Below are 20,060 nucleotides of genomic sequence, written 5' to 3'. Positions count from 1 at the left end.
CAGTGCCTAGATCACATCCCTGTCCATTATGCCTAAATTTCTAACTTTGAAACTTCAACTGGAGTCTTTCCCACAGGGCACTTGGAAAAGATTTTATATTGAATAGTGCTGTCAGGGTTGTTAAGTACGATCAATCAGGCACAGGAGACACAAATTCTGTTTTATAGTTGCTGTTGCTGGGTGCTCTTTGTTTGTTTGTTTTTTGAGACAAGATCTCACTATATAACCTAGGCTGACCTAGAATTGGAATTACAGCTATGTCCTACCATACCTGGGTATATATTCTGTGTTTTCAAAGAAAACATTTAGTCGCTACTAAAATGGGATTAAACTTAATGTATGTCTCTCCAGGGGGCCAAATCTCCATGGATAAATGGATAGGAAATGAGCTCTATTATTATAACGCTCTATTGCAAAGTATACCTCATGAAAGTAAATATTTCATAAAAAGCTGAATTTTCAACTGGTAGGTACTGGACCAATTTACATATTAAAATATTCAATGCTTGAAGGTATCCAGTGCCTCATTTCTTAGTATACAAACATCGATTTAGTATACAAAACAGAAATTGGGTATGCCATGTTTATGATTATATTTGTGTTCCCAGGAGAATGCCTTTTCTATTCATGTCCATCAATATTTTTTAAGATATTCCTAAATAGATGATCCTAAATAGAGGACAAAACTCTTAAGGGAAAGGCAGAATAAGAGCAGACCCAGGATGTTTTTGTCGTCTTGAACATCTCAGAATGTGTTGCTACAGTGCTCATCACGGATCAGACCTTCACTTCCTCGAGTTACCCAAGTGGACCACAGAGGCTCAGAAGGAAAGTCTTCCCTGCCCCACCTCCCCCGACAATGCAGTATGTTCAGACTTGCTGGGAAACCTGATAGTCAGAATTGCTACATCTTTTACCTGGAACTTGTCATTCAGCTAAAACGGCCACAAAAACATGTACTTCCTGTGAGGCATCAAACAATGACCAAAGTTTTTTCCCAACCACTACAAACAGCTCTTCATGGGGGTTTCTATGTTGTAGGTCAGAGGATTAGAAAGTGGCGGGGGCTGGGGAGGAAGTGCAAATCTCCCAGGTAGCCCCCAACCTCGTGATTAGTAACAAGGGGCCAAAACAAGTTAGAACTCCAACTCCTCTGAATTACAGATGTAAAAACCAGGCTGCACCAACTACGCATTCTTGTGGAAACTAAAAACCTCTTCTTTGTATTCCACCGTGTGGGAAAATTTTGACATCTACCATGCAACAAGTTCAGCCAGAGAAAGCAAAGGGAACTGGAGTAGAGAAACTACTGTTCAAACCATTTCAGACGCTAACATAATTTTAAATATACCTAAGACATTGACTCTCTTGAACATGTTGAAAGAATGAAACTTTAACAGCAAAGGTAGCATCTGGTAACAAAGAGGCACTTTTAAGTTGATACACTAAAAAGATTCATACAGTCAAGTACTTTAAGTTGACATCTATCCTTGCAATAGCAAGTTTTTCAAATACTTTATAACTTACTGCTTCCATATTTTAAGATTTGTATTGTTTCATTTCAATAAATCATTAATTTCAAAATCTGATTCCTGGCCTATTCATTCTCCTTTATCTCTTCTAGGTAGAAACAAAGGCAAAAGACTGGCACATTGAATCCGCAACTGGTTTCCTATGTCAAAGAAATGACAATAAGATTTTACGTGTGTTTGCATGAACATGACCCGTGCAAGATAACAAAATGAAAATTTGAAAGTTTAGAGTCACTTTTATTAACAATCATGCTGCCATACCCTGCCTGTAATTCCATCCCATGAAGAATCAAATACAAATCTGTCAAGCAAGAACATTCTGAGTGAAGACTGGGGACTGTAGCTCTGCCAATGTAGAGCAGACTACAGCCATAGCAGGGGGGGGGGGGATATTCATAAATACCATTTCTAATGTATAAAACTTGACTAACATAAAATTTCCTACCAGGAATCTTCTATGACTCAAGAATTTGGGACAACGGTTGCCCAGAATACACCCTAAGCAATCTTTAAAGATGAAGAAACTACACTACTTTTTTCTGTGGCTTGTTCCTCTTTATTCCCTCTGACCTCATAATTCCTCAACTTATCCTTTTACCAAATGTGGGCATCAGTGGAATTATGAAGAGCCAGTTAATAAGGAGCTTTCATATAATAACCCAGGTTCCTTAGAACGCTGTGAGCAAGCCACTTTTCTCTCTGCTGTGCTTCTTGGTCTCGCTAGCTTTTGTCAATTAAACTTTGAGATTTTCTCTATTATTGTGTAAGCAACTCCCAGGTTTTCAACCTTTCAACATGAATAAAATTATTCAAATATCTGTGGCTAGGTAGTATACTATGGTGTGTAGCTGACTATCTTTTACTCCCTTGATAGAACTTACTGCCCAAGACAGGGGCCCCAAGAATACAGAAATATTCTAAAATACCCTGTAATTCAAAAGTTATCTATTATGGAGAAATAAGAGGATTTATGCTGGGTCTATTGCTAGTACCCAAAAATAAAAATGCATCTTCTCAAAGCCAGAAATTGTTTGGCCTACATTTGTACTATATCCAGCATAGAGGCTACCTGATACTCTTGACATCTGTCTCAGGTAGGGCTGCTATTAATGTAATGAAACACTATGACCAAAAGCAACGTAGGAAGGAAAGGGTTAATTTCAGCTTGGATTTCCATCACTGAGGAAAATCAGCAGAAAATCAAACCCAGCAGGATCCTAGAGGCAGGTGCTGATGCAGAGGCAAAGGAGGAGTGCTGCATACTGGCTTGCTCCTCCTACCTCGCTCAGCCCGCTTTTTTACAGAATCCAGGACCACCATCCCAGGTAAGGGCACCACCCACAATGGGCTGGGCCCTTTCTCATCAATCACCAATTAAGAAAGTGCCCTGCAGTCTTGCCTACAGCCTTATCTTAGGGAGGTGTTTTCTTAACTGAGGTTCCCTTTTCTCAGATGACTTTTGCTTATGTCAAGTTGACATAAAACTATCCAGTACGTATCAGCCCGTGATTCTCAAACTTTTCATGAAATCCTGTCATCAATGTAGGATAGTGTGTTGCTAAACCTATTAAGAAAAGGGAACATAAACCAAACACATTGAATGCACCTACCCCCAGCTCACTTTAGATTAGCCAAATAGTGCCCTATAAAGCAGTGGTTGTCTTGCTGCTGCTGATACAGTTGGGTGGAAATGGTGGTGGCGTTTTCCTACTGCTAGTCAAAGAAAACAGCAAATTCTAAAAAATTTGTGGCTGCAGCTCAGTGGTAAATCCTTGCCTAACATGTCTAAGCCCTGGTTTCCATCCCCAGTGTTTATTTTTTTAAAAAGAAAAGAATTTGCAACTTTAAAAGTATGACTTCCACTAAATGTATCACTTCTGCACACACTGCAAAGCCAGAAAACCCTGCTGAACATCATATCCTGGTCCTCTGCAGTATCTTGATTTTCCTCCAAACTCCACTTGTCTCCTGAACTTACCTAACTTGGAGTCTCAGAGTCTCAGACTTCACACAAGGCAGTTCCTCAATGAAATTACCCTGACACTAACAACATTCTGAACTCAAGCTCAAAATTCCTATATTGCTTTACAGCTTTTCCCACCATCTCTTCCAAGAAGCTCATTTTCACGTCATAATCATGACTAAGCAACAAAGAAAGCAATCAGCCAAAAGTAAAAAAATGCCACATGAAACATGGCTATTTCTAAGCAATAATACTAACTTCCAAATAAAGGCAGAAAATTAAAGCATAGTGTAAACCTGAGGCTCTAGTATTGGCCAAAACAAACATACTTTATCTAGAGAATATGATTTCTCTGACTGACTTCCAAACTGCAGCGTTTTCATGGTCTGTTTGAAGTGGGCTACTTTGTCTATATATATCCAACTAACTTCTAAAGGATCTAGAACAGTCGTTCTCAGTCTGTGGATCCTGACCTCTTGGGGGTCAAACGACCTTTTTACAGCGGTCACCTAAGACCACCAGAAAACAAGGATAATTTACATTATGATTCATAACAGTAGCAAAATTACAGTTATAAAGTAGAAACAAAAACAATTTTATGGTTGGTGGTCACCACAGCATAAGGAACTGTATTAAAGGGTCACAGCATTAGGAAGGTTGAGAACCACTGACTTATTTTTTTTTTTTAGTTCAAAATTAGCTATTATAACCTAAACACTGTATTTGATAAATTCAGGAATGAGTGACTAGAGTAATCTAAATCATTTTCAAACAAGTATCTGCTAAATGACTCTACCTGTGTGTCAACAGTAAGTTCCTTTAGTTGGATAATGACAAACAAATAAGTTTAATATCCAGCTAAATGAGTTCCATGAAGCATGTGGTTAACCTTTAGTTAAAATAGATCAGTTACAATTATAATGAAAATATGTAATATGTACCCGGTGGTTTCTGCTTCTCAGTATTAACCTGCTTAACCATGACCACAGTCCTGAGAGGTGGGTACTAGATGCAACCCTGCTTCGTAGATGAGGATGTGAGGAGTATATGCCATCACTCAAAACTGTGGACCCAGCTCTAGAACTGACTCTACCCTCAAAGCCCAGTGTTCTAGAGGAAGTTGAGTGGTAAGTCATAGTCTAGGTAAGAACTTCCAATAGCAATTCCAGTTTTCCAGCTCAGCAGCCCTCACCCCTACCAAGAAACTGCTTGACTCAACTCTTACACATTAGAGTTGATAACAGAGAGGCTTTCTTGTGTCCGCCACCCTGAATTGCTATTCTCATCACTTTCCAGGGAAGCACTCTGCTCTGAGGGCCTCCACCTTACTTGGTATCTTTACACCATAACTTTTTCCTTGGTAACCCTTTTAGGAAAAAGCCTAACCTTGCTGGCTCTCAGTTTCCTCTTACCTGGGTACAAACCTATTATGACTCACTACCCAAACTGGAAGATGCTGTGTCAGTTCTTCCATCTCGCATGTACGTGCTGCTGGGTTCTGACCCACTGAAACTGTTCTCCCTCCATGCATCAAGTCTCTCTTCATTATCCTTACCTAGAATTGGGCTTCCTGAACGTGTTGTGCCCATCCAAGATGATGGCTTCCCTGAGGCAGTTCCTGAGGTCGTTCTGATGAGGACTGTCCTCTACCTTGCGAGTGAGTCATGCTGGTCACATTTTTCTTCAATGAAAAGCTGAACCTTTGATGTCCAGGCTACCCACAATGGCTGTAACGTATTGCTGTCTGTCCCTTTGAGACCTAGTCTCTTGCCCTTCTTTATTTCTCTGCACTGGAGCCATCCCCCTCCTTGCAGTTACTTAGCCTGCCAGACAGTCTGGGCCTCTAGACTGCATTAGTCAGTTTACTGTTATTATAACCATGGTAGCTAGGTATGTTATAAAGAACACGGGTTTGCATAGCTTAGCTAGTTTCAGAGGCTGAAAGACCAAGTGAGGATGCTCCAATGAAGGCCATGACAGATGGTACAGAAACAACGGAAACGCCCAGAGATTATGTAAGGAACAAGGAACCAGAAAGTGCGGAGGCACCAATTCCTCAACTCTCAAGGATGGCCAGCATCAATCCCACAATGACATACCTCTCCCCACATGTTAAGAGCTCCAATCTCTCATCTATCACCAGTGCCATACACTCCCAGCCCTGGACTCCTGAGAGGATACAATGGAACCATAGGAAGGTCTTCCTACCTCGGATCTCATCTGCCCCTAGCCTCTGAGATCCCTTTCCCAGCCACATTTTCTAGAGTGTCATTTGCTACCCTCTTCACTACACACATACACAACCCCTTCATTCTTCTTCCCTGGCTTATGCAGCGTTTGCTGTTCTCACCAACAGAAGCATCTCTCCCTGTTTTAACTTGCATTTACTGGTTTACTACACAGAACATTAGCTCTGTGAGGACAAAGATGCTTGCTTGTTTGCTCATGTTTGAAATCAGTAGCCAAAGAGTGGCTTCGCATTACTGGGAGTTCCGTGGTTATTTGTGAATAGATGGAAAACAGATGACAAACAAACAGAGCAGTAGAATGTTAATTACAGAACATGACAGCATTTGCAAAGAATGAGCAAACTAATAAATGAGTGGTTTATTTCTTTAACCCTAGGCACATATTTTCTTTACTAGGCACATGGTACTCAAAACAATAATATATAGATCCTGAATGGTACTCAGTGATATACTGAAGTGCTTAGCGGTCAAGCATGGTGATGTTTGCCATCCATTTATAAATGTACCAAACGGATCAGCTGATGGATGAGTGGAGAGATGAAGTGTGCGGCAGATGCATGCAGAGGGGAATGGAAACCGCAGGACACGATGGCAGTTGTGTGTCTGCTCACTGTAGAAATATCTGAGGGGTATATATTTGAAAAACTTTAGAATAAATCTGGGTTGGGGGGAGGAATTAGAATGCTTTAGAGAGGCCTTCTTTCCTGGCTGTATGTACCAGGAACTTCAGCTGCGCAGTTGTCAGAATCTTTGGAGGTGTTGTTGTTGTACTGTTGTTGTTTTTGTGTGTGTGTGCATGTGTGTGTGTGTGCGTGTGTGTGTGTGTGTGTGTGTGTGTGTGTGTGTGTGTGTGTGTGTGGTCTCCTATACATGCCACAAGCACTTTCATGTGAAGGTGAAAAGACAGCTTGGGCAAGTTCCTTATCTCCCTCCATCATGTGGTTCTTGGGTCAAACCCAGGTTGTTAGGCTTGGCAGTAGGCGCCATTACCCACTGAGACAGCTCTCCAGCCCTTTCTCTTTAAGATAGGATCTATGGAGGCCACACTGGCCTTAGAATCATTATCTTCCTGCCTCAGCCTCCCTAGCGCTCCCAATTCCGGCATGTGCCACCACACCCGGCTCTATTACGTTGCTTTATGGAATTTTCTTCCTGATATGTATCACTAGCTAGTGCTGAGTGATTATTCATTTCCTCACTGCCTCTTTACCAACCTTACGAGAATATGAGGACACAGCGGCCATGCCATTTGTGTGTGCTCATCTTGAAGCTCATCATGTGGAACACACAAGCCCCTCACCTAGTACTCGTCACTGTACTATCAGGCTATCTACTTTTCAAACAGATTCTTGCGTTTCTGAAAAGGACCTCTTTGCCTCTCTGCTACTTAGCAACTTTGGGGCATACATAAGAACTCACATTCCCCTCCTAGTAAAGCTTGTCATTGCACTGACAAAGTCTGAATTTTGAAATTTCATAACATGCAAACAAAAGAGCTTTTCTCTTGCTCTTTTTATTTTTTTATTTTTTTATTTTTTTTTTTTTTTTGGTTTTTTGAGACAGGGTTTCTCTGCAGCTTTAGAGCCTGTCCTGGAGCTAGCTCTTGTAGGCCAGGCTCTTTTTATTTTTAATATCCGCGAAACAAGACACTGTGCAAGTTTCTTTGGGAACGCAATCAAAGTAAACTAAGCAAGAGAGCAGCTTGGAAATAATGCATTCTAAGCCCTCATTTTAAGGGTGGAAGTGAGGTTCAGAGAAAGCAAACGATAAGTCAAACATGTAGAAGGAGAACAGTCACCAGACAAACAAGATTCCAGGCTCCAAATCCCCAAATGGCCAGAGCAGTCCTTGGGAGTCAGTCCATGTTCAATCGGAGGTCGTTGTTGAGTCTCCAGCTGTCTCCTGGCCATAGACACCACTCTGTATTGAGTCAGATTAACTTTCAGATGCCAGAAGTTTGAGGGAACATGGACTAGTAATGGCTTGGCTTGTAATTTTTGTAGTTTTTCACCAAGGCCAAGTGCTCTTCTTATACCATATCGTCACACTCATCTTCAGGGTTTATTGAAGTCTGCACTCTCTGAGCATTCCCTGGTGGCTCATTCTGTCTTACACATCTGTGTGAGAGGTACAGACAGAAAACCACCCACCTAGGGCAGATCCTGTCTCAGGAAATGAAGAGGAAGGCAAGGCTCCCATAGGGCACTCCCACACAATCCAAGGAAGAGCCCCGGACTCTTCTTTCAACCGGCAATTCCCCTTCTCCTAAGGACCACCCCAGCTCATCAACTCAAAGGATTGACTTCAAATACAAACCACAAGGGACTCTAGAGAGAGAAGTCATTAAAAAAAATGGTCTTTGGCTAACTCTGTCCCAGACACACTACGCAAAGCAATTACATAACCTACTTTGAATTCAGGAATGTAGGAAGCCTCTTTAGAGCTCAGGGGGTTATAAAACTTAGCCGTAGGACATGACGGAAGGGGGGGGGACCATATTCTTTTTCTCTATAATGTCTTCTTTCATAATCAGGTTTTGGATCAGGTATTGAAAATAAAAGAGCTGTTTTGGAAAGACTGCCCCATGCTTACAACGCTCTCGACAGACCTGTATTGAAAGCCCAGGCAGGACCACGATGTTCTGACCACCTCTGTGCCCTTTGGCCTACTACTCATACTGCGTACCTGGCAAGCCTTTAACTTGCCCCATCTTGTTTCCTTCCTTCAAGACTACGCTTTTGGAATTGCTTATGTCTAGAATGCTTGAAACTATTTCTCTGACTCCTGAAAAACTACTCACTTCTCAAGTCATATCAGCAACAAAAACAAAACACAGTCATACATAGTGTTTAATATGTACCAGCCACTGTTGTATGGTATGTATGCATGCATATAGCATGTTTACTATTTATACGTTTTAAATATCACTGCATACTTAATGTAGAATGCACAATATAATTACTTTTAAACTATCTAAATGAGGCATAGTTTATATTTTATGCAATAAATTATGATAAATTATCATTAAATTTATGATATTTTTGTTTTCATGTATATAGTTATCATAATAAGTCCCTTATAAGATATTATCTCTATTTTTACAGATGGATGAGTCACAAAGGAACAACTAAATTTCCATGATGAGAAAGATAATAAGGAATTCAAAGGCTAAATGGACTACCTTCACATGTCACGGTGTTAACCACTATGTTCACTATTCAAACTGTTCAAACCACCCGGGGCCTCCTCTCACACAACAAGCTTCCTTTATGCACACTCTCATTAAACTCTCTGTGTACCTCACTGATATTTATCTCAGTGCATGGTGACTTATTATCACTCACACACACACACACACACACACACACACACACACACCTCCTTCCACTTCCCGTTACAACTCCATTCTCCCCTCTAGCTCAGATGAAGATAACTGAGAGAATAACTCCCTGTATATCGTTCCTGATATGTCTTATACAAACACAATGGCTGGTCCACTGTAGATTTTTGATAAATGTTTACAAAATGAATGAGTAACTGAAATGAAGTTAAAAGGTGTCCACAGAGAAGTAAGGCATCCATCTCTTGATAGAAGACATGCCTTCCAGAGCAGGGAAAGGACCCATGAGGAATGCACAGATGGCATTTCTCAGATTCTCTGGGTGATCAAATCATGTGGACTGCACAAGAAACCTGTGATCTAAGTTCACTTCTAAGTAAGTGTATGCACATGGTGTGCACATAAGTCAGACACAGACTCTGCGGGCACATATAATTAGTAATTCACTTCTCTTGGCCTATATAAATTTCATTACCACTGGGATTTGATAAATTGGGCAGTATAAATAACTCAGTCCCCAAAACACCACAGGTTATCCTGAGGGATCAAATAGGAAGAGGTTGTCTGAGGTTGCAATAGGACAGACAACATGGAGGAGCCGAGAGTTAAGGGAGAAAGGCTTGTGTAAGTAGAGGTACCTGGAGTCATTCTAAGGAGGAGAGAAAATGGCGTTTCCATGGACATGATAAAATGTTTTAACTGGCTCACCAGTCAGTTACATGTCTCACCATAAATTCTCTAATTCATTTCTTATACACTTATCATACATTAAGATACATTGAGTTTGTTCTGCACAAATTATTTCCCCAGTGCTTTTATAATTCATAAATGAATACCAAATTGTGACAACCCTGAAAGTATAAAGATAATAAGAATAACCCAACACCACTCCTTCTGACCTTTCTCTGATGACCCTAATTAACTGAGTCAGAATTCTTTTCTTAGACATATTTAATTTATAGCAATATATTCAATATTACCTTGTGTGTTTATAATAGTAATAGTAAATACATATTCCAACAAAATAGCACACAGTGTTGGAATAGTCTCCATTTGGCAACATCTTATGATCCCAAATGCTTTGTATTGGTGGATCCTCTAGTGGAGACCAAAGCTGTTGCTTAACTTCACTCTTATTACTTGGAACAACAAAAAATTAATGCCTCATACTATTTATCACCTCAATCAAGGTTTACTTATTGAATGATAAGTGACTAGCATAGGGGTCTCTGGATATAGCTCAATGGTAAGGTGTTCGCTTAGCCTGTGAAAAGTCCTGGATCCATGCCCCAGCACCACAAAGAATGACAAGAGAGCACAACATAAGGGCAGGAAGGAAAAGGGCAAACAAAATAAAAGGTAAAGCATACTCCAAGGAATATGTTTCCAAGATTAAACCCATCTTTCTAAAATAAATCTATGCATATAGAACATGGAAGGGGAAGTGACTCTGCTGCTACTCACTTGGTTGAAAACAAAAGGGACTTCTTTCTTCTCTCCCACCTTCATAGAAGATACAGGAAACGTAGCTGTGCCCAGGGTTTCATCCATGATGTAATTGGCATCCATCAATGTGATCTACAAATCAAAAGAGAGTGTAAGCACTTTCCAGAAATCTCATCTAAAATATCTATCATGGCGGACTAGTGTGATGGCGCGGCAGTTAAGAGCTCTAGATGTTCTTCCCAAAGGGCCTAAGTTCAATTCCCAGTACCCACATGGTGGCTCACAATGATATCTAACTTCAGTTCTAGTCTCACTTCCACGGGGCATTTTATGCACATAGTATACAGACAAACAAGCAGGAAATAAATTCTCCAAATAAAATTAAAAAGCAAAGTACTATAAAACTGTTTATCATGCTTAAAAATAATGTTTCTGGCTAGGTGAGGTTACATAAAATCTTTAACACCAGCACTCAAAGAGCAGAGCAGATCAATAACTGGATTTTGAGGCCAACCTGGTCTACACAGCAGGTTCTTTGTCAGCCAAACATGGAAGCAAGAGCCTGTCTCAAAACATTTAATTTAAAAAATCTAAAGTATTTAATATTTAACAGTCCCTTAAGGTCCTCATGTTTTGTTTCTGCTGTTGTTTGTAACCACAGTCCCTTAAGGCTACCTACACACATCAGTCCATTCTCTATACATATCCCTAGAGCTCTCAATATTTAACACACAATACTTTCATTTTTTTTCCTTCTCAATATGGGATTTCTATTTGAAGCAACAAATTTCACATATTTCTAAAGGACCACTATTTACAACAATGGAAGGTTATTCTCTCTAGGATTTAAAATATGATAAAGAAATTAATACAGAAAACCAATACAACTGTTTTAAAGAAAAAAATCCATGTACATATATCTTAAAAGCAATGGATAATATTTATATCCTGCTTTTTAAACTCTCATCTTTAGAACATAAAGTACACCCTCTCCGAAGTGCATAAGCATCCGGGAAATTCACGTGGACACTCACATGGCTTCACACATACCATCCGGGCCCAGTAAGCATGGCACCCAGCTCACAGACAACCACAACAAATTGAAGGGAAAGAAGGCAGCGGGGAAGAGAAAGGCGTCTCTCTCCATAGGAATGAGCACTGTGCACAGCCCCCAGATGATTCACTTACCTCCAAAACATTTTCCTGATTAGGATCCAAAATGAACTCAAAGCTCTCATTCCACACAGGGTTTATGTCATTATTGAAGTGTCTTGTTCTCTTCCGGCTGTCGGGGGTTGTAGAGATGAAGAGTTCCACGTAAGGATCCGGAGTGTCAACTACGGGCAGTAAATGGAAGAGAAGGGGAGAAACGTGTAATTAATTCATTACACGCTTTTTGTTAATATAAGTTGCTAGTTTATTACTAGAAACCAAAATGTGAGCAGACACAACAGAACATCACGGGTTAGACACTTTTACAGTCTGTCCCTTCCTTCCATTACAGACCAGTGAGAAGGAATCATTTATAAAGCTATCTACTCAGAAACTCCTTCATCTCGAGGGATGGATCCTGCCTGATCCAGTTACCCCACAATGACAGGAACCTCATTTACCTAACTATATAGCATGACCCTCAACACGGGACCATTATAGTGACAAGATCACAGACTCAAGAACCTGATATTTGTCTCCATTAGAGGAATCATCTTGTTGTTTTGCTTACGAAAGTAACAAGAGCCAGTGCAGAGGCAATGGGCCGCTGACAGGCTGCCTGGGGCTGCTCGGAGAGGCAGCAATTCTACTCGCAGTCCGTCTGTATTTATTATGACAATATTTGCTCAAATTACAGTGAGATGTCTTCAAAAATGAAAGCCTTTTCTATGTCACATAAAAATCCACTTGAGTCAAGCTTATTTGTGTTCCTTTAGATACAGAAACAGCTATGTGCAAAGGAACTATTTTGTGTTATTCCCACCACATTTATACTTTAGCTAAGTGACTCAGTTTAAATAATGATCGCTTCATCTTCTGTGAGTCCACTGACTCCTTTGATAATCTGACAACACTGTTGCTACTTTTACTGTACATATGAAATGATACATCTGTCTTATCCTATGAGACCATAAATACCTTGAGGGCAAGGATAATATCCTTCCTTTATGCTTTCAGAATCTGGCAATAAAAAAACTGCCATAGTAAAATATAAGCTCTGTTGCTTTTCTTTAATACATCCTTTCCTACATGGCCACTGTAATTGGTAACCACAAATACCAATAACTACATGATAGTTCATGGTAGTTGTTTTCAGTACATGTTTATTTCATTTAAACCCCACATTACAATACAGTGACTACTATATTTTAGTGCATATTATGAAATAAACAGGAACTGAGAGGTGTCATGCAATCTATCCTCTGTCCTACAGCTAAGCGTCAGAGGAAGATCTTGAACTTGGGTCACTAATTACATCAGCCATGGTCTTAATGACATCTTGTCCTTAGGAAATAAGGGAGAGATCGTAAAACACGGATTTCCACAGAAAGAAGAGATGGACAAAGAGAGACGAGAAAATAAGGATATACAAATATCTTTCCAGTCAATACCAAGCAATGGGCATCACGCAGGGCAACTGGCACAAGTGCTCAAAAGACTGGGATCAAGAAAAACCCTATCAGAGCAAAAGGAAATACAAGCTGAGCTATCCTGCTACCAATGCTGACTGATCCTAACTACATACAACAGCCCGAGTATGAGGAATGAATAAGGACCGTGCCCTGCAGCAGCATGACCCTGAGTTGTACTCACAAAGGATCGTTGACATTGTCTACCGTGCATCTAATAATGCTTTGGTCTACACCAAAACCCTCATGAATAATTGCATCATGCTCACTGACAGCACATCTTACCTCACAGCTCATATGACATTGAGAAAGGAAAAAAGGTATCAAGGTAAGGATGCAACATAAATGTCCAGGACTTTTATAAAAGTTCAACCAAGTCCCCAAGAATGGTAATGGGCAAGTGAAGTGTATTCTAAGGCTCATCGTCTTTAATGCAGTCTAGCTGACATGGACACAGGACAGCTTCTGATTAAATTCCACTTTGGAGAAGAGGCGTTTCTCACCTTTTCTAAGGAAGCTCTTACATTTCCTAGACCAAGGAAGAGAAGCTAAGAAACAGTAAAGCAGCCACAAAGTCTAATGAGAGAAATGCAGAGGGGTGGCTCGGCCCCCACAACTTGCTCCTTTTCCTCCACGCAGTTCTCCAGAGGTTAGGATGCCCAGCCAGGAGCAAATCAATGTATTTAGAGGAGCCACAGCAGCCAAAGATCATAAAGAGAACCAGGCTTTCCTCTGTGGAATGTCAGTAAATACAGAACTTGAAAAGGAATAGTCATATGACACAGAAAACTATATGTAAAAAGGAAAAAAGCTATCTATTGCCCCATTGGGTGTCCTTTTTCACAGGGTCATTTGACAGGGAGGGGAGAGCATATTTTCAAATATATTTTCCAGAAGAATATTAAGGGGATAAAGTAAATTCACACCCTAGAATATAAAAGTTATATGGGAAGGGGAGGCATATGAATGGTAAACATCCATTCATTTATTCATTCATTCATTTATTCATTCATTCAATAGACTTTGAAGCTCCCACTGTATGCCAAGAATTGCCTGTCAAAAAGCATGTTCTCTTTGACAAAGAGCCAAGCCCTAAACTGTAGATTTGAATTATGAAAGTGAGTCAAAAACAAATAGCCTAATTTTAACACCAAAGTAAATGGGAGACAAGCAGATACACCACACTGGTGACTCCCAACTCACTCACCCAGGTGGTTATGCAAAAACCAGGTCAAACTGTAGGTGGGGAAATTGCTATAAAGCTTAATATTTGAATCTTTTCTTGAAGATGTTTTTATTTTATGTTCATGAACATTTTGCCTGCACAAATATATGTCCACGACATATATCCTGGTGTCCATGAAGGTCAGAAGAGGGCATCAGATCCCTGAGAACCAGAATTTACCATGTAGGTGTTAGCAACTGAACCTAGGTTCTCTACAAGAGCAACATGTGCCCTTAACCATTTGGTCATCTCCCTAGTCCTTCAAAGAAAAGAAGGTCACAAAACAGACATGGAGGTAACAGGAAGCAGAAGGTAAAGTTGCTTGGAAGAAACTGGATAAGAAACGGAAGTGGCCAATGGAAGTGGAAAGTGTCAATTAACCACATGACCATTTTCTGTGTATTTAAACTCTCAGTGCTTGCCTTGGCTTAAATCACTTTAACCCAGACAAATCAAAATTGAAAATGATGTTAAAAGATACTAGTACCACCTTTATAGGTCAAAATATCAAAAGACATTTTGAAAACTTAGAATCAAGTTCAACAGTGGGCCTCTGTCTTACCAGTATTTATTTTATTTTTAAATAAAGTCAGAGTGAAGAGCTTAGAATGTTTGTTGAGAGTGGCATGCTCTCTAGTTTCTCCTTCGCTTCTCCAGCAAATGGCTTCGAATTTGAAATGTCAAAGGCTGACGGACAGATGAGAGCAGCCGTCAGATGGAAAACTACTAGCAGCTCCACACTCTGGTTTTGCAGTCTGCTTCTCTGCTAACCGTGTAAGCCAAGAGACACTGCATCCCTGGGAGAGCCTCCAGGATCAAAGGAACTTTTAAGGGATGAGTTTTAACGTTCAAGTCCAAGTCATCTAACCCATAGTAATGACTGGGATAGTGGGACACTTAAAATCTGGGAAGAAGAAAGTCAGTCCACTTTAACAGCAAAAACCTAGCTCAATGCTTTAGAGAATTTCCTAGAAGTGCATTTTTTTAAATTAAAAGGCCAAAAAGAGAACTGTTGTGCCACACATCTATTTCATGACTTTGCAAATTAAAACCAGCAGGGCATTCATTGATGTTGAACCACTAATCAGTAACCAGTGCTTACCTAAATTGTTTCCAGGGAAACAAGCAATGAAGCAAAGATATGTGTGGGCAGAAGCTCTCCTGCATCTCCTCCTTTTATCTACATCTTGACAAACAAAACTGATGGGGGTGTAGGATAAAGACCATTTCCATTATTATAAAAATGGCATGAAGCTACATGCAACTGGAAATAGTTTCAGAATTCCATGGCTCTGAAACTTACTCATAAACTCTCGTGGTTTAAGGAGCGCCTGCCTGAAGTCATGAAGCTCCATCTGTCACTCAGTTTATCCAGGTCATAGACAATGTGATTCACTACGGGAGCTCCTGAACGCCTACTTCTGTTTTAAAAGCATCTACTGCTTTTTTCCACTTTTACTTTACCCCAGAACAATTTAAACCCCTTGACTGACAAAAAGTTCTTGAGTAATTTGCTGATTTGGGGAATGAGGGATTAAAAAAAAACCCAAAGATCTCAAAAAGAAGGGTCCCCGAAAATGCAAAGTCGATTTTACCGTAAGTGGTAGTGGAGTTAAAACTGTGTTTCTCATGTTTCAGAACATTAAATTTCCTTCCCAGAATCATCAGCTGTGGCTGGTAAAATTATAAACTGGAACTTGGAATGTCTGAGGCCTTCTCTAAATGTGTAAAGCCTTGGGTTCACCCCAGAACCACACAGGAACAAAGGAAGAAATGGAAAAAGGAAGGAAGGGAGGAAGGGAAGAAAGGGGGGGGGGAGAAAAAAAGAAAAGGAAAATGCAGGCCCCTTCATCTCCTATCAGAATCTTCAGATTGGCTGAGAAATCTTCATTTTTGATAACATAATCAGATTCTTATACATACCACACATTTCACAGTCAAGGATTTAAGATATAAGATTAGAATAAACTAAACAATAGTAGTATAATAACACTCATATAAACATCTGGCATAAGGAAGGCAACAAACACCTTGGCCTTCCATACATGAATTAATCTGTCCTACACTGCATTCAGTGCAATCCAGTTAAACAATTACTGCTTCTCTCCAACCATTAAATAAATTTGCAAGCGGCCACATGAAAAGGATCTCCAAGAATAAAGTAAAGTAAATATGCTGGTTGGCAACTTGGCTGAGGTCATGAACTGATATTTATTAATATTCTATCAAGTTATAGTAATCAATTATAATTTATTTAATTATATTTATGTTAATTATAATAAAATAATATGTTAATATCAGGTCATGAACTGATATTAAATATTTTTCAACTATCACTAAACCAGAAAGATCAAATATTTGGTAAAAATTCATTTAAAGACATGCCTATGAATGCTCCCAAATGTAGCCATTTCTTTGAAAGTTTTCTGATTAGTAACAATGGCAATCAGACATGGGAATCCCCAGCAGCTTTGGGGTCTGTTGGGTCCTTGTGTGGGCTGCCATAGCCTCTAGGATAGTACGATCAGCAACACCATTTAGCCATGACTTTCAAAAATTAAAAAAAAAATAAGCAATTTAGTTCATTTCTTACTCTCAAATTTTTACCTGAAAAACAAAATGATAGCAGATTTTAACTGGCAAGATTGCTTATTTTCATAATCTGGGCTTCCACTCATGATACCACCACTGAAATTAAAACATAGCCCACCACCTTACCCCTTTATGGATCTCCCCCTCCCTCCTCAGCAGTCACGTCCACAGTGCCTTCTAGTGCCACAGAGTATTTTTGCCTAATTTCATCTTCATTTAAACAAAAAGAAGCACACAGTATATAAACTGGGTCTCATTCTTTCGGGCTACCATTAAATTTGGAAGGATTTTTTATACTGACCTATACAGAATAATTTCTAAAGAAGCTCTCAACAGCTATTTACAGTCTTAAACAATATTTAATTTGGGGCTGGAGAAATGTGAAGGTTCAGCAGTTAAAAACACATACTGCTCTTGCAGAGGACCGAAGATGGGTTCTCAGTTCCGAGCACCCACATCGGGCAGCACAGAGAACAGCTTGCAACTACAGATAGAAGGGCTCTGAAACATTCTTCTGCCTCCACAGGCACCTGTGGAGGTGGATTTTTCTGTCTCTCCTACTGGTTCCCAAATCACGAAACGGAGACTCATTAATTATGAAACCTTGGCCAATAGCTTAGGCTTGTTTCTAACTAGCTCTTATCACTTAAATTAATCCATTTCTATTAATTTACTTTTTGCTTCATGCCTTTATTATCTTTACTCTGTACAGCCCATGTTGCTTTCCTGCTTCCTCCATCCCTGGCTGGCAACTCCTGCATCTCCACCCTTCTTCCCAGCATTCTTTCTGCCCACCCAAATCCTGCCTAGCTATGGGCTGTGTAGCTTTTTATTAAATCAAACTGAGTGTCAAATCTTCACAGTGTATAAAATGATTATTCCACAACACATCTGTACTCACATGTTCACACACACAGTTAAAAATAAAATAAATCATTAAAATTATTTTTAAACATATCATGTGGCCTCCTCATTCTCTATAGAATTCTGTAGAATAATTCATCTCAGATCTTACACGTAATGACTGGGGTTTCAATAGCAGCCAAAGTGCGTTTCTTCCCCCCAAGGCTGCAAGGGTGGTATAGACAGGAGAGAAAAGAGGTTTTTGATTACACGTTTACCTGTACCTTCCTGCCAAGTAAGACAATTTAAAAAGATTCTTCCCCTTCCCATCATGCTGAGCCTGCTCTTTGGTTTCCTTTAAAAGCTGTCCATTAAGGACTCTGGCTTATACAAAACCTTGCTGTGTCTCTCAGTCACATCTTCGGTCTGTCTCCATTATGAGGCCTTAACTATGTTCTTACAGCCTTGGAAATCCTCCACAAATGCACAAAACAAACCCACATCCTTTCCATCCTTCTTTTTCTAAACACACACAACACAGAAACTGGATGTAAAACTTGTCATTGTCCCTGAGTTTCTTCTTTGACTTTGTGGCACTATCATTTCTAGCTACTGGAGTTAGACGGGAGACTCCTTTTCTTTTCCTCGGAGTTTTTTACATTCAATCTTAGTTTCAGTTTTCACACATTAGAAATGAACCTTCCATCTATCTTTTTAGCAATAATTCCCCTCACACCACTACTCCAGTTAACCAAGCACCACTTTGCCTCGGACATAACGAAATCCTGCAGTGGCTAATGTAGAAGGCACTTTATAACATCAGCAGACTTGTATTTCTGAAGCACAGTTTTTAACCTTCACCTCCTGCACAGCCTAAACATGGTGGAAAAAAAAAAAAGAACAAACCACAAAGGTCCCTCGTCAACCCCAGATTCTCAGTGACTCCTCCCATTCCACATACTGCAATTCTACTTTTATACGTTAACAGTAAAGACAACTGTGAGAAGCCCTACATTTCAATCTATCCATGCATGTCGTGGGCAACAATCTTTGTTCTAACACAGCAGGATGGCATCTCAATCTGTCAACATCACTGTTTCTCTCCATGTTGGAAGTTACAAGTTATCAGAGTCACTGCTGTTGTTCTAATGTTCAAGATGTCCAAAGATGGTACAGGTGGGAATATCGGGAATGGTATGTTCTCTTCATACTTTATTTAGTTGGTTCTTTCCTAGACAAAGAATTGCCTGTTCTGCTTTCCTATTCAATGAAACAGACAACTAAAATCCATGATCCCCAGAGGCTTGCAGACATCCCTCTGTGTGATGATTTGAATAGGAAGGGCCTCTATATGTGTTTGAATACATGGCCCATAGGAAGTGTCATTATTAGGAGGTAAAGCCTTGTTGGAGTAGGTGTAGTCTTATTGGAGTAGGTGTGGCCTTGCTAGAGGAAGTGTGTCACTGTGGACATGGGCTTTGGGGACCTATGCTCAAACTGTGCCCCAATATGACACACAGTCTCCTTTGCTACCTGCAGATCAAGGTAAAGAACTCTCAGTTCCTTCTCCCACACTGTATCTGCCTGCATGCTGGCGTGTTTCCTGCCATGATGATAATGGACTGAACCTCTGAACGTTAAGCCAGCCCCAATTAAATGCTTTCCTTTATAAGAGTTGTTGGGGTTGTGATGTCTCTTCACAGCAATAGAATTTCTAACTAAGAATCTGAATACAAGAAAGACAGTAACATTTCAACTTGCTGATTAGACATAACTACTTCCATGACAGACAAAAAAGATAGACTCACAGACATGTACTGAGTCAAACAAGATCATTCAGAAACAGGCTTTAAATTCAGCTGGAGAGATAGCTCAGTGGTTACCAATACTCACTGCACATACATGAGGATGGTCTCTGAATCCCAGGACAGACATCAAAGCCTGGTGTGTTCCCTTGCATTTCTCCATCCCAGTACTAAGTACAGCAGAGACCAAGTGTGGATGAGAGAGTGGGATATCTAGAGCTTACAGGCTGCCAGCCTGACCTAAAATCACAAGGTGCAAGTTTAGAGAAAGACATTGCCTCAAAGAAACAAGGGACACTGGTAGAGAACAATTCCCCGCGTCTTCCTCTGGGCTCTACAAGTGTGTGTGCACAAGTACACATTATTCCACACATTAAATGACACGTATATGCATGCATGCCAACACATGCACAGAAAACAACAGACTTTAACTCAGAATCTCTC

General features: G+C 40.1%; 1 protein-coding gene across 1 annotated transcript in view; it reads right to left on the bottom strand.

The window, feature by feature from the left end:
- Positions 1–20,060, bottom strand: part of Pla2g4a (phospholipase A2 group IVA) — a 147,046-nt gene that overhangs the window by 62,752 nt on the left and 64,234 nt on the right. The window contains exons 4-5 of the mRNA XM_038349437.1: positions 11,719–11,867; positions 10,549–10,662 (exon numbers count right to left, since the gene is read on the bottom strand). Of these exons, the coding sequence (XP_038205365.1) occupies positions 10,549–10,662; positions 11,719–11,867 (263 nt within the window). The remainder of the gene's footprint in view (positions 1–10,548; positions 10,663–11,718; positions 11,868–20,060) is intronic.

This window comes from Arvicola amphibius, chromosome 12 (assembly GCF_903992535.2).
Source record: "Arvicola amphibius chromosome 12, mArvAmp1.2, whole genome shotgun sequence".
Lineage (NCBI taxonomy): Eukaryota > Metazoa > Chordata > Mammalia > Rodentia > Cricetidae > Arvicola > Arvicola amphibius.
The sequence above is the reverse complement of the archived record's forward strand: the minus strand, read 5'-3'. Positions and strand labels throughout refer to the sequence as shown.